The sequence below is a fragment of the Pseudophryne corroboree genome, chromosome 10 (genome assembly GCF_028390025.1).
Source record: "Pseudophryne corroboree isolate aPseCor3 chromosome 10, aPseCor3.hap2, whole genome shotgun sequence".
In the NCBI taxonomy this organism is placed as follows: Eukaryota; Metazoa; Chordata; class Amphibia; order Anura; family Myobatrachidae; genus Pseudophryne; species Pseudophryne corroboree.
Genome location: NC_086453.1, coordinates 160,549,335 through 160,565,639, shown reverse-complemented (window position 1 = coordinate 160,565,639; position 16,305 = coordinate 160,549,335). Strand labels below are relative to the sequence as shown.

General features: G+C 45.3%; 2 protein-coding genes across 5 annotated transcripts in view; one reads left to right on the top strand and one right to left on the bottom strand.

The window, feature by feature from the left end:
- LOC134966285 (myb-related transcription factor, partner of profilin-like) overlaps positions 1 to 16,305 on the top strand; it is a 57,621-nt gene that overhangs the window by 13,757 nt on the left and 27,559 nt on the right. The window lies entirely within an intron of this gene.
- Positions 5,007 to 6,428, bottom strand: LOC134965243 (paraneoplastic antigen Ma1 homolog). The gene has a single exon (XM_063941741.1). It carries the CDS (start codon positions 6,426 to 6,428, stop codon positions 5,007 to 5,009), a length of 1,422 nt encoding a protein of 473 aa, XP_063797811.1.

Genomic DNA, 16,305 nt, shown 5'->3' with positions numbered 1-16,305 from the left:
GCGCGAGGTTATTCGTAGTAGCCACGCCCCCCGGGCGCTCTGATTGGCAGACCTTCAATCTTTAGGATCATACAGGTAGCAGCGTCGGCATCCCGGCTATGCTTCGCTATAGCGACCCATTATAGATGGTAAGTATGTTCATCTGAGGGGATGGCCGGCTCTCTCTGACACCTTGAAATAATGGAGGAGTCTGCGCTGGCACTTCACCGGGTCACTTCTCGCTGCAGCCCGGCACCTGAGCCGCTTCTCCGTCACTCCCCCAAGCCGCCACTCCACCTCGGGCACCGCCTCTTCAGCTGACCGCACCTCTCTCATAGGCATGGCCAGCGGCTCCTAGAACAGTGCACTACCGCCCGCTGTTGCCTCCCCCTCAACCCCAGCAACCGCCAAGAGTTTACAGCTCAAATAGCGGCGCTGGAGAAGGGGAAACAGCTCCAGAGGCTGCGCACTCGAGAAAGACCCCCTCTCAGCCGAAGGCTCCCTTATTTATATTCCAGGGTCTAGTCGCGCGACGCGGTTCCTTCCCGCCTAGGTCGCGCGAGTCACCTGCATATACATGTGCCCAGCTTCACCTCAGGGCACCTGTCCTCCAATCAGGTGAGAAGCGCTTTCAATCTAGTTCAATGGAACATGGTCACCTCACATTTATGATGCATATGGGAATACCCACACAAAGTTCCATAGTACCTCAATAAGTTTGCACCTCTATACCACACCATGTATATTACACAGCTATATACCTCCAATGTATACTTATTCAACTATATTCACTGGTTTTAAATAAATATAAATAACTAAGTACAGATTTAGATTAACTATACACATAGGCACATTAATCATTTCACTTATATGCCAAATTCCTAGCAATGAGACGTACCTAATATACGTCCACAAATGTGTGAGATAAGTAGATAATGTCTATGCTACATTCTCCCCCTGGTGATCTGCATAATTCTTCATACCCCTTTACTCAGATCACCACATATGCTCTCCTTTCAATGGTTTATACTCAAAGTATGGCCAGGTGAATACTATACTTGAGTGTATTACTTGAGGTAAGTATACAGGATTACCTAATTCCGGATAAATTAAAATTAATGGAGGCCTTCGTTCTCTGGATATCCTATACCTACCCCCTATCTCCTCACCTGCATCTAGAGTTACTGGCTCATCGTAAAGGTCACTTATTGGAATACCCACTGAGTCATTAGACTCACATTCTGAGACCAGTTCCCTTTCTAACTCTATACCACTCCCTTTACTATTTCTGGAGGACATAACATATTCCTTTCCCAAAGGACTCTCCTCTAAAACCTGGTGTGGGTCACACTTGTTATGCTGGGAGACATTGCTTGACTTATTATTATCATAATAAAAATATCCCGCACCTTCATCAGTGTAATTGGTCTCATCATTATTTTCACCAGGTCTTTCTTCTATTTGTTTTTGGCTATCTGTAGATCTCATTTTTCCACTATTTTTCCAATTAGATCGTCTCACTGGTGTTGCTTCAACAACCTCAGGAAGATGAAGATTTTGTGATATAGGCAAGAGATGCTGTCAGTGGTATGTGAGAACTGTTCCCTCCCCCGACTCTGGCCGTAGTTTATAAACGGGTATGTTGGGTAATTGATCTATCACCACATATGGATCAGGCCTCCATCAATATGCTAATTTTCGTCATCTGGGGAGTCCCAGTTGCTGTACTAGTACTCGATCTCCTACCCTTAATACATTTTCCTTTACGCGTAAGTCATGTTTGATCTCTGTTTTGGCCCCCGCTTTTCTGGAAACTTCCTGAGCTATTTTATATGCATATTTAAGCTCTTTTCGTAATTTAATTATATATTGAGAATGAGTTTGTCCATCAGCATCCCGGGAGGGAAGTCCTAATGAGACATCTATGGGCAGTCGGGCTTCCCGCCCAAACATTAATTCATATGGGGAGTACCCAGTGGATTCATTCCTAGTGCAATTATAGGCATGCACTAGGTGACATATCCTTCTACTCCACTGTGTTTGGCACATGGGGTCCAAGGTGCCCATCATATCAAGCAGGGTGCGGTTAAACCGCTCTGGCTGAGGATTACCCTGTGGGTGGTAAGGAGTAGTCCGGGATTTCTTAATCCCACAGCACAGACAGAGCTCCCGAATAACTCTTCCTTCAAAATCCCGCCCCTGGTCGGAGTGCAATCGGGCTGGTAAACCATAGTGAACAAAGAACCTTTCCCATAAAGTTTTGGCTACGGTAACGGCCCTTTGATCAGAAGTAACATAAGCCTGGGCATAACGGGTGAAGTGATCCGTTACTACAAGTATGTTACATTCCTTCCCAGGTGACGTTTCCAATGATAAATAATCAATGCATACTAGATCCATGGGACCATGGCTCTGAAGATTAACAAGAGAAGCGGACTTGGTGGGGAGAGTCTTCCTCAAAATACAGCTACCACAGGTCCTACAGTAGTTTTCAATATCCTGTTCCATCAAGGGCCAGTAAAACCAATCAGTTATCAGTCCCTTTGTCTTTTCTACCCCGAGATGGCCGTGCTGATCATGTAATGCTTTCAAAATAGTTTTTCTATAACACCGTGGAGTAACTAATTGTAATTTGAATTTCCCATTGGATTTAACTAATTCACGGTACAGTATTCCATTCTTTAGAGTTAATTGCTTTATTTGCCGCATCAGTAACTTGGAGGCATGTGTTAGAGAACTCATATCACGTTCAGCACGACCAGACTCAAGACAGAGTATAGCAATGGAGATATCAGGATCACTCCGTTGTTCCATACGGATCTTTCCCTGACCTATATGTGGCAAGCCCCCTAATTCTAGTTGGCTTAACCAACAATAGGCCAGAGGTAAAGCATTGTCAGAGGCTCCAAGGGCACTAATGCATTCCCCACTTTCTGCCATTACACATGGGATGTTAAAACACAATCCCTTAATGGTGGTTGCAGGAACTTCAATGCACTCAGATCCATCTATTTCACTCTCGATTCTAGATAATCTAGACAAAGAATCTGCATCTATGTTGTTGATGCCTGGGCGATATTTAATCTTGAAATCATAGATAGACAAAGCAGCTAACCACCTGTGCCCTGTGGCATCTAATTTAGCGGTGGTAAGCACATAGGTCAGGGGTTTATTGTCAGTGAACACCTCAAAACTTGCCCCATACAGGTACTCATGAAATCTATCAGCAACAGCCCATTTAAGAGCAAGGAACTCCAATTTGTGTACAGGATATCTCCTCTCACTACTGGACAATCCCCGGCTGATATAAGATACCGGTTGTAACTTTCCTTCATGAGTTTGGTACAACACTGCCCCTAGACCATCAAGGGATGCATCCACATGTAATGTATAAGGCAGAGTGGGGTCAACATAGGCCAATACAGGAGCATTGGTAAGACTCCATTTTAATTTAAGGAAGGCCTCTTCACACTCATGTGTCCATCTATCTCCAAACTCTTCAGATGGTTTAAAATATCTCTCCTTTTTACATGATGAGACCTTTGTGGTTTTACCAACTGGCGGATACCCCTTGGTCAAATCAGTGAGAGGGCGACATATTACAGAATAATAGGGCACAAAGCGGCGATAGTACCCACAAAACCCAAGGAATGATCTTAACTCCTTTAATTTCGTGGGTCTAGGCCACCCGTTCACAGCTTCAACTTTAGTTGGATCGGTAGAAATACCCTGTCAACTGACCACATGTCCCAAGTAAGTCACAGAGGGCAGGCAGAACTTACATTTGTCCACAGAAAGTTTAAAGCCTTTCTTCAATAATCTATCCAGTACCTTGAGCAGACGGTGGTTATGTTCCTGCAGTGAGGACCCAAAAACGATAATATCATCAAGGTAAACTAATACCTCACGATAATTCATATCACCCACCGTCTGCTCCATGGTTCTCTGAAAGGTGGCCGGGGCACCCTTGATTCCCTGAGGCATCTTTAAAAATTCAAAGAAACCCAAAGGACAAATGAAAGCAGTCTTCTCTCTATCCTGGTGACTCATAGGTATTTGGTAATACCCACTCCGCAGGTCCAACACAGTGAACCACTGACTCCCCTGCAAACAGTCCAATGCCTCCTCTATCCTAGGAACAGTGTACTGATCAGGCACAGTGCGTTGGTTAAGTGTGCGATAATCAATACACATTCGAATTTTGCCATTTTTTTTACGGGCCACTACGATAGGGGATGCATATGGACTTTCAGAGTGTTGAATAACTTCTGTTTCCAAGAGAGTTTGAAGATGCTGTCTGACATCATCGTAATCTGCAGGAGCAAGTCTGCGTGACCTCTCACTGAAAGGAGTCTCATCAGTCAGTTTTATACAGTGTTCCACTCCTTCTGCTTTTCCCAGATCCCATTCGCCAAGAGAGAAGACATGCTCTCGTTCCATCAATTCCTCACATAAAGTATTTCGTTCTGCCAACCCAATGTCACTCCCCTGGAAACATGGAGTTAAATCTTCCAGGGACAGACCCCGAACCAGAGAGGACTATCTGTGCTCAGACTCCCCTTCCCTGTATTTCTCATGGCAAGTCGACATAGTAATAACGGTGGCTTCCCTACACATTTTTAAACACCAATCACTGAGGACCCTGAATAAATGAGCATTAGTCCCGATGATCACTGGCATTACAGTTTCATCACCTGGGGATTCTGGGCATACCAGAGCAATTAGAGGTAATGGCTCTGACACACCCATGAATCCCTCCGGAATCTCTATATTAACTACCACATAACCTAAATAAGGGTATTTCTGTTCACTTAATCCCCATATTACCAGTCCTTCCAGGGGCATGATAGGGACATCAGATAGATAATGTTTATACCAATGCTTGAATATAATGGACACCTGGGACCCACTGTCCAACAAAACAGGGCATGGATGTCCATTTAATTTAACGACCACCCATGGAGCAGGTCCTATCATACCATCCGGAATAGAACTACTCCACTGGGTGCTCCCCATTGAATCTACATCTAATTTCTGGGAGACGGCGAGGGGCCCGCCGATCTCCCACCATCGTTTCCCTGATGAAGAGAATTATCTAACTGAACATTAGTTCCTTCTTCAGTTATTTCCCATCCTAAGGAACATTCCATTGCTCTATGTCCTAGCTGCCCGCATCGGAAACACCCTCTATTTATAAAGCTTCCACCTCTCCTAAAATTTCTTCTACCACTGTTACTTCCCCGAGGGGAATTACTGGAGGTAACGTTGGAGGGTACCACCCTTTGATTTAGGGCAAGAATAAGCTGGTCTATTTTCTTGTTTTGTTCCATTACCACGGAAACTAACTTATCCTCCCGTGACCCTTGGCCCTCAGGGGAGGGTACCACCACTTTTACAGCCTTGGCATGAGTCTTTTCTCTAGTAGCAATTAAAGCTTCCTCCTGAGTAATCTCCTTAATTAAATCATTAAGGGTAGGACTTCCTAATAATAAAGCTGTACAACGCAACCGTTGAGCTACAGGGTCAGTTGTTAACGCTCCCCTAATTAACTGTTTCAATCGGCTGCTATTAACTTCAGCAGGAGCTAACCCTCCTTTATCTATAATTTTATGGATTAATTTATTTAGTCTATACACATACTGCGATAACTTTTCCCCTGTCTCCTGATAGGTATGGTGAAATCTGGCAACCAAATCACCTACATCCTCCAATGTCCCATATGTGTAATCTAAGGCCTGGAAGTAGTCAGCTACCGCAGTTTCGGGATTACTTTTTCTAGTAGCCTGAATAATTCCCATAGCGGGTCCCCGTAGACTTTCCACTATTCTTTGTTTCTTTATATGATCAGGACAATGCCACTCCTCAGACTGTTGTATGGCTGCCTCTCTCCACGCCTCATAAGATTCCTCGCCTACAGGCACAGGAAGTATTCCCGAAAAAAGCCTCAATCGCCTATAGCTACCCTCATAGTGCCACCATTCTAATTGATGTACTACTTTATTAGCTATAACCTCTAACTGATTTCCTAGCTTTTCCTCAAGGCCCTGCAATTGACTACCTTCTCCCACAGCTGCAGAGGGATCTCCACTAGCTGGATAAGACATGTCACCCACCCTTAATGGTTCAGCAGCCCTTTCACTGCTGTCCTTTTCAGGCCATAAAATGTTCCACCTGCGCTCAGGGTTAGACCTCACAGCCACCACTTTTGGAAGCAACTCAGACTCTAAATCATGACTAGTAGTTATTAATACAGCACTCATCTCTCCACTTTCTCTAAACTGTTTATCAGCAATCCGTGGTTGCTTTATCCCAAAAAGAAATAACATCTCTGTCATAATAGTACCATCCGTGGTGTCTGTGAGATCCCCTATCAATACAAAACTCCTTTCAGGAATTACTCCCTTCCTTATACACCAATCAAAGGCGTCACTCCTTGTATATTGGGTCATTCTGCTACTGTGCTTCACCTATCCCTGAGTAACTTACAAAATGATCTCATGCGGTGCCTCCAAATGTAACCCCTGTTTACCTTTCTTCAGAGAACTAACGTTTCAGGTAAGTTAAGTGCCTCCACCCAAATTTATTGACTGTAATATAATATATATATATATTGTAACACTGTAGGGGTGCAAGGTGCCTTTTCCTGGGGAATATGGCAGCACGCAGCAGCTGAGGAACAACACAAGTCCAGTTTCTGGTACAACTGACCCCGGCCAGTTTTATTGAAACAGAAAATAAAACAAACCCCAAAATAAAAATACCTTGCCTGTCCGGCACTAACTAAACATAAGATGTTCCTAACTGTCACTAAACAAAACACAGAGTTCTTCAGTACATACTGTATAGCTTACTTGCATCAGAAAGCGTGTCTCTCACACACAGATCCTGCAGCCTTCCCAGGCAGTCTGCCCATACTAATCAGGTTAGAAGCACTATATCACTCTTACACAGCTGAAACCCTGATTAGCCCTCTGTGAGGCCAAAGACCCGAACTGGGCCCAATGTCTAGAACTCGCCTTATCTCTCTCTCAGAGCCTTTACCCAGCTTTTACAGCAAACTGAAAAGGTTCAGACAAAACAAAAAGCATTTTTCCTAGAAGTTAACATTTTCTAAAACATGTAAGACAAGAACCTGGGACAAATATACCTGCCCTCAAACACTATCCCAGTGTTCTTGTCACATATCCCCCTCCCCTGTTTCGACCTAGGGGCCGGAACACTTGTAGCCCCCAAACAGAAGATGCGAGACAATGCATCTGCGTTGGCCAATTGTGTTCCCGGTCTATGTTCGACAGTAAACTTAAAGTCCTGCAACGCTAGAAACCATCTAGTTACACGAGCATTCTTGCCTCTATTTACATACATCCATTTTAAAGGGGCATGGTCTGTCACTAGTCTGAATTGTCTACCCAAGAGGTAATATCTCAAGGTATCTAGTGCCCACTTAATGGCCAAAGCCTCCTTTTCCACAATGGCATACCTTTTTTCATGCTCATTGAGTTTCCTACTCAAATAAATGATAGGGTGTTCGTCCCCATCTCTGGTTTGGGACAGCACAGCACCTATCCCTACCTCTGAGGCATCTGTCTGTACCACAAATTCTTTTGAAAAATCTGGTGTTATCAACACCGGTTGTGAACACAAAGCCACTTTTAACGCTTGGAACGCCTTTTCTGCATCAGGGTTCCATTTCACCACATTTGACTGCTTCCCTTTGGTAAGGTCTGACAACGGCACCGCTGTGGTCGCAAAATTAGGAATAAACCGTCTATAGTACCCAGTAATTCCCAAAAAAGCCCTTACCTGTTTTTTATTCACTGGACGAGGCCAGTTTTGAATAGCATCAACTTTATTCAATTGGGGCCTAATCAGACCTCTGCCTATGGTGAAGCCCAAGTATTTGACCTCCTCCATTGCGAGGCAGCACTTCTTTGGGTTAGCAGTTAACCCTGCCTCTCTGATTGAGTCCAGTACTGCTTGTACTTTAACCAAATGTGACCCCCAGTCTGTACTGTGAATTACCACATCATCCAAATAGGCAGCTGCATATTTTCTATGGGGCCTCAAAATTTTATCCATCGCCCGTTGAAAGGTTGCTGGAGCCCCATGCAACCCAAAGGGTAACATCTTATACTGGTACAGCCCCTCCGGAACCGAAAAGGCTGTTTTTTCTTTGGCGCTATCAGATAAAGGTATTTGCCAGTAACCTTTGGTCAGGTCCAATGTGGTGAGAAACCTGGCTGTTCCCAGCCTTTCTACAAGCTCATCCACACGGGGCATGGGGTATGCGTCAAACTTGGACACCTCATTTAACTTACGAAAGTCATTACAGAAGCGTATGCTACCGTCGGGCTTCGGGATGAGCACTATGGGACTGGACCACTCACTGTTAGACTCCTCTATGACTCCAAGTTCTAACATGGTTTTAACTTCCTTAGAAATAGCTTCTCGCTGAGCTTCAGGAATCCTATATGGCTTTAAATGAACCCTGACCCCTGGTTCTGTGACAATGTCATGTTTTATTATGGTCGTTCGGCCAGGCAGCTCTGAAAATACCTCCCTATTTTGGATGAGAAATTCTTTAACCTGATTGTTCTGATCAGCTGATAATGTCTCTGACACCTTCACTGCGGGAAGCAACCGGGGTGAAGACACCGAAGGGCAAGGCTCCGCTGACAGAGACAACCTATCTTTCCAGGGTTTGATTAAGTTAACATGGTAGATCTGTTCGGGTTTTCTCTTTCCCGGCTGGTATACTTTGTAATTAACCTCATTCACTTTTTCCCTAATCTCAAATGGACCCTGCCATTTAGCTAGGAATTTGCTTTCCACAGTGGGTACCAAAACAAGAACTCTATCTCCAGGAGCAAATTCCCGTATCTTGGCACTCCGGTTATAGACCCTCTGTTGAGCACTTTGGGCCTGTTCCATGTGCTCTCTGACAACAGGTACCACGGCTGCAATCCTATCCTGCATTTGTGTTACATGCTCAATAACGCTTCTATAAGGAGTGGGCTGTCCTTCCCACGTCTCTTTGGCAACATCCAACAGCCCTCTGGGGTGTCTACCATACAACAAATCAAATGGAGAAAACCCCGTAGAGGACTGAGGAACTTCTCTGATGGCCATTAACAAGTAGGGCAACAAACAATCCCAGTTTTTCCCATCTCTCTCAACAACCTTTTTTAACATACTTTTTAATGTTTTATTAAACCTTTCCACCAACCCGTCAGTTTGGGGATGGTAGATGGACGTCCTGAGGTGAGTGACCTTAAATAACTTGCATAATTCTTTCATGATCCTTGACATAAATGGAGTACCTTGGTCAGTCAAAATTTCTTTTGGTATTCCCACTCTACTAAATACCTGCACCAGCTCCCTAGCTATCGCCTTGGTTGTGATAGTGCGTAAAGGGACAGCCTCAGGATATCGAGTGGCATAGTCCATAATTACCAGGATATACTGATGGCCCCGAGCAGACTTTAACAAGGGCCCCACGAGATCCATGGCTATTCTGTCAAACGGGACCTCTATAATAGGCATGGGAACTAGTGGGCTCCTGAAATGGGGTCTAGGGGCATGATACTGGCATTCAGGACAGGAAGAACAATATTCAGACACTTCTTTATAAACCCCTGGCCAAAAGAACCTTTGTAAAACTCTTTCAGTGGTTTTTTCTGCCCCTAAATGTCCTGCGGTAACGTGACTATGAGCTAAATCTAGTACCGTTCTCCGATAAGGCTGGGGAACTACCAGCTGTTCCACCACATCCTCACCCCTTTTGACAATGTGGTACAAGAGCTCATTACAGATGGCCATGTGGGGATACGTAACCCTGTCACCTGGTACCACAGGTTCCCCATTAACAATCTTAACATTCTCTCTAGCCTTTATTAAGGTAGGATCCTTTAACTGTTCAGACGCAAACAGATCCTTCTTTACCTCCAGGTCAGGCACGCTTTCAGTTCTAACTACTATGTCTCTGTTCCCGGCAAGAGGGTCCTCACTGGACTCCCCATCTGTCACTTCCCCAGCCAAACTAGCAAAAGGCAAAGGGCCAGAAAGTTCCGAAGACCCACGTACATCCAAAAAATCACCGGTATTATCAACTGGCTTTTTACTTCTCACATCTGTTGATAACCGTGATTCCCACAGTTTCCAAAAATGAGGAAAATCCCTCCCTATTATGGCCTCATGCACCAAGGTAGGGACCAGTCCCACTTTAACCATTGCTGACCCACAACAAGTTTCTATATTCACCTCAGCAGTGGCATAATATTGGGTATCCCCATGTATGCAAGTTACCCCAATAGGTATTTGCTGGACCTTTAAGGGGTTCACTAACCCAGCTTTCACGAGGGTAACTAAACTTCCTGAATCTAGCAAGGCCTCTACCCGGTTACCTTCTAAGAACACATCACACATTTGTTTTTCCAGCTCAGGTGAAGGTACCACAGTACAGGCTAACCTAGCAAAGAAAGACATTCTGCGACATTCAAAGGCAGCATCACATTGCATGGGTTCTTGCGTGACTGGGCAATTGGCAATAACATGACCTGGCATACCACACCTAAAACATTTAACCACACGATTATCAACCCATTTGGGCAGCATAGACCGTTCTAGCCCCATTGGCCTGTTTCCAGGGCCAGTGTTTACAGTCTCTCCAGCCTTGCGTTCTCTTAACCGCCCAGCAACGTTTTCCCACGGAACAGTCTTACCAGTCTTTACTGAAGGGCGCTGTCGAGGATCTATGGGTTGCTGGGTGGTCATCAGTAGTTCCTCTGCTGCCAAATACCTCTCTACCATGTCCACTAATTGGTCAGCAGTACCCGGGTTTCCATGGCTCACCCACTTGCGCAGGACCATGGGCAAAGATCTCAAGTAGCGGTCCATGACGACTCTTTCCACCATCTGGGGACCAGTTAATGTCTCTGGCTGCAGCCATTTTTTTGTTAGCTGAATAAGGTCGTGCATCTGGGAGCGCGGAGGCTTCTCCATGGCGTACAGCCAACGGTGCACCCATTGTGCTCGTACTGACAGCGTGACTCCCAGGCGGGTCAGGATCTCAGTCTTTAGTTTATCATAGTCCCGAGCCTCAGCAGGGCTTAAATCAAAGTAAGCTTTTTGGGGCTCACCTGACAGGAAAGGTGCCAGCAGACTGGCCCACTGTGCTTTCGGCCAGTTCTCACGCTCGGCAGTCCTTTCAAACGTGGTCAGATAGGCCTCCACATCATCAGCCTCTGTCATTTTCTGCAGGAAGTGACTGGCTCGTATAGAACTAGAGCTGGTTGGAGCACTGACGGCCACATCTCCAACCCGAGCTGCAAGTCTCTGCACCACTTCTGCTAAGGCCTCTCTATCCTGACGCTGTAGTCTCCAATTTTCCTCCATTGCCACCTGCTGCTGTCGGTTGGCCTCCTGCTGAGCCGCTGTAGCTTGCAGCAAGGCTTTAAGCAGATCCTCCATGTCAACAGATTTTTCAGGCGGCTTTGCAGCTGCTTTCACCCAGGACATATATCAAACCCTCAGGGGTGAGTCTCAGTAACTTCACACTGGGCTGTATCTGCATAAACCACCGTTTTCTGCAGGCATCACAAAGCTGCTGCTTTCACTTATGCGCAGAACGGCCTGCTCGCATTCTCCACCAAGTTGTAACACTGTAGGGGTGCAAGGTGCCTTTTCCTGGGGAATATGGCAGCACGCAGCAGCTGAGGAACAACACAAGTCCAGTTTCTGGTACAACTGACCCCGGCCAGTTTTATTGAAACAGAAAATAAAACAAACCCCAAAATAAAAATACCTTGCCTGTCCGGCACTAACTAAACATAAGATGTTCCTAACTGTCACTAAACAAAACACAGAGTTCTTCAGTACATACTGTATAGCTTACTTGCATCAGAAAGCGTGTCTCTCACACACAGATCCTGCAGCCTTCCCAGGCAGTCTGCCCATACTAATCAGGTTAGAAGCACTATATCACTCTTACACAGCTGAAACCCTGATTAGCCCTCTGTGAGGCCAAAGACCCGAACTGGGCCCAATGTCTAGAACTCGCCTTATCTCTCTCTCAGAGCCTTTACCCAGCTTTTACAGCAAACTGAAAAGGTTCAGACAAAACAAAAAGCATTTTTCCTAGAAGTTAACATTTTCTAAAACATGTAAGACAAGAACCTGGGACAAATATACCTGCCCTCAAACACTATCCCAGTGTTCTTGTCACAATATATATATATATATATATATATATATATATGTATAGTATTTGGGTACGTTTGGGAAAACCCATATATATATGTCATACAATTACTGCTGTACCTATAAAGGTTTACCTGTATTCTCTGGATTCCTGTCACTTTTCTTGACTTCCAGGTAAGTGAAACACAGTACCACAATGCCTGTGTATATTAAAGTATTTACTGTTTCAAAGATTTGCTCATTAGCATCATATTACACATGGCTTCAACCTTCGATATGACACGGCCTATAATTTACATCATGTCACTATTAACGGTAAGGTATAACAATCCTATACAAGGTAAATATTATTGACCAGTTACTACCCCACAAATAGTATTTCAATTACTATTATAATAATATTTTAACGGTAAACTGTATTGCATTTACAATCATTACTATAGCAATTTTATTAACTTATATTCTCTAGCTGTATTATAATAAGTCATAATATTTACAACTTATTAGTATAGTAGTCTTTATGGGAGATATATATATGCATATATATGTTTCTATATTTGCTTTACTCCTATATTAGTGGAGAAGCTGATCCTCAGTTAAGAATGGGATCTATCTGTCTGTTAATCCAGAATTGACTCAAAAAGTATCCTTTTTCCTGCCTATTAGAGTTGTTGAGACAAATTAGTTACTTGTACTAAGAAACGTATCCTCTTAATGATACATAAGTATTATTGTATCCAACTGGTATCCACTGTTGAAATCCTGAGGTGAATGAATAATAACTGAGAATACCAAGTCTATCCACTAGATGTCACTACAAGTAAACTTTCCAGATGGAGCTTATAGAAGTAGCAGCATAGTCTCTACCATAATGTGGAAACTGTTAATTACTGTCTGCTCTTACCACTGTTAATAATAGCTCTCCTTGACTATTATGTACGCTATTATCAAGTGTCAATAAACAATTTATTGCTGATAATACCCCTCTCTGTTATGAGTCATTTGGCAGATACTGGATTTAATAGATAGTATATGTATCTCTCTCCTTACGAACAGTCAATATGGGGGATAAGCTCAGCAGCCTTGTAAAACTCTAGTCTCATTAGAGGTGGGTTTTTTCTAATATAATAGGTGTAGGAATCCTGTGTGCTGCAGCTGTATTAGTATTAATAAGTGCTGACCTATAGTGATTGTGTGCAGAGTTTCACAGACCTCTGATGGCTTCTCAATCAGCTCCAGCCAATTGCGCGAGGTTATCCGTAGGAGCCACGCCCCCCGGGCGCTCTGATTGGCAGACCTTCAATCTTTAGGATCATACAGGTAGCAGCGTCGGCATCCCGGCTATGCTTCGCTATAGCGACCCGTTATAGATGGTAAGTATGTTCATCTGAGGGGATGAGTATGTTCATCTGACACCTTGAAATAATGGAGGAGGCTGCACTGGCACTTCACCGGGTCACTTCTCGCTGCAGCCCGGCACCTGAGCCGCTTCTCCGTCACTCCCCCAAGCCGCCACTCCACCTCGGGCACCGCCTCTTCAGCTGACCGCACCTCTCTCATAGGCTTGGCCAGCGGCTCCTAGAACAGTGCACTACCGCCCGCTGTTGCCTCCCCCTCAACCCCAGCAACCGCCAAGAGTTTACAGCTCAAATAGCGGCGCTGGAGAAGGGGAAACAGCTCCAGAGGCTGCGCACTCGAGAAAGACCCCCTCTCAGCCGAAGGCTCCCTTATTTATATTCCAGGGTCTAGTCGCGCGACGCGGGTCCTTCCCGCCGAGGTCGCGCGAGTCACCTGCATATACATGTGCCCAGCTTCACCTCAGGGCACCTGTCCTCCAATCAGGTGAGAAGCGCTTTCAATCTAGTTCAATGGAACATGGTCACCTTACATTTATGATGCATATGGGAATACCCACACAAAGTTCCATAGTACCTCAATAAGTTTGCACCTCTATACCACACCATGTATATTACACAGCTATATACCTCCAAAGTATACTTATTCAACTATATTCACTGGTTTTAAATAAATATAAATAACTGAGTACAGATTTAGATTAACTATACACATAGGCACATTAATCATTTTGTTATGATCCTGATACTCAGGTCAGGGGAGGTCTTATACGGTGAGACCTGAGTATCAGGACGTAATGCTGGGAAAGGGAAAGGGAATGAGAATAGCCCCTGGCACCCTACCTCCGTTGTTTTACCCGTGCTGTCAATTCACTCTTGCGAGACTATGGTTTCTTGGGCCCATGGCAGCCGCGTTTGAATGGCGGATTAAGTCTGCCCAACTCCGATGCCCCCTCAGGTCTTAAGGAGAGACAAAGAGTGAACTGAGACAGGGTAATAACAAGGGGCCCTCTAACTGAAACAACAAGGCCAGGGGCTACTGGCAAACCTAAAACTAAAGTATGCGCGGCACGCCGCCAAAGGAAGAGAACTACAAAGAAAACCACCGTCCACTCCCCTACACGGCACCGCCGAGTTCCGGGAAGGACAGTGAAAGCGGAAACCTCCGAAAATACACCAATTCAAAGAAGTAAATCCTAAGCGGCATAGGCCGCAACACGTGGCAGATGCCGCTACTCACGAAACCGGGCGAGAACCCCAGATGATAGCAACAGGTTCTCAAGGACTAGAAGGATTCTCAGCACCGGCTTCGGATCTCCTAGGTTCAAAAGGGCATGGAACAAGATCCACTAAATACAGCTGACAGGAACAGAGTTCTGCAAGGCAGGAACAGCAAACAGGAAGCTATCACCGGCATTTGTGTGAGGCACTGAGGAGGCATATAACAGGGAACCCTCCAATCAGAGTACAGAGCCTAATTACAGAAAATGTCGTGCAGCTGCCTTGCTGCACGATCAGAGAAAACATGTGTGCATAATTTATTACTGCAACGGGGAACGCGGTCCGCCTGTGGCGTCCCCGTTGCTATGGACCCGGCGGCTCGGTGCGCACGGCGTCCTAGCGTTGCTAGGGACCCGGCGGCTCAGCGCGCACGACATCCCCAGTTGCTAGGCGCCGGGCAGGCAGGGAGGAAGGTGCAGCGGCCGCGGTTGTCGCTCGGAAACAGACCGAGCGGCGCCATGGACCGCGGCACCTAACAGTACCCCCCCCTTGAGGAGGGGTTAAAGAACCCCTAAAGCCAGGTTTCTGAGGAAATTCCTGAAAGAATAATCTCTTGAGTTTAGGGGCATGTAGATCCTTATCCAGGACCCAAGACCTTTCCTCCGGACCATAGCCTTTCCAGTGAACCAAAAAATAAAGCCGGCCCCGGGAAACTTTTGAATCTAAAACCTTTTCCACCAAGAACTCTTGTTGCCCCTGAACATCCACCGGAGATCTACCCTGGGAAGTCCTCCGAGGAAATCTCCTGGAAGAAAAATACTGTTTCAAAAGGGAACAGTGAAATGTATTGCCAATTCTGAGAGATCTCGGCAAGCGTAGCCGAAAAGCAACTGGGTTGACCTTCTTAATGATAAGGAATGGTCCAATAAATTTGGGTCCCAATCTAGCCGAGGGTTGTCGGAGCTTGATGTTGCGAGTTGACAACCATACCTTATCTCCCACCTTAAAAGTGCAAGGACGTCGGAGCCTGTCAGAAAATTTATTTTCTCGGAAGGCAGCTTTTCTCAGGGCAAGGTGCACTTTTCTCCAAATTGTTCTGAGATGGGAGGTTAAGGTCAACGAGGAGACTGAAGAATGATGGAAAAAAGAGTTGGCTCTAGGATGAAAACCAAAGACTGAAAAGAATGGGGACTCCTTGGTGGAAGAATGACAAGAGTTATTATAAGCAAATTCGGCTAAAGGAAGAAATTCAGAGCTATCATTCTGGAGTTTAGCCGAATACAGGCGTAAATATTGTTTTAATGACTGGTTGACTCGTTCGGTTTGCCCGTTAGATTGTGGATGGTACCCAGATGTTAAAGAGAGTTTCATATTTAAAGAGGCACAAAAACGTTTCCAGAAACGGGCAATGAATTGCGGACCCCGATCAGAGACAATATCCCTGGGCAACCCCTGGAGCCTGAACACATGACGAAGAAACAAGACTGCCAACCCTTGAGCAGAGGGCAATCGGGGAAGAGCAATGAAATGAGCCATCTTACTAAAACGGTCC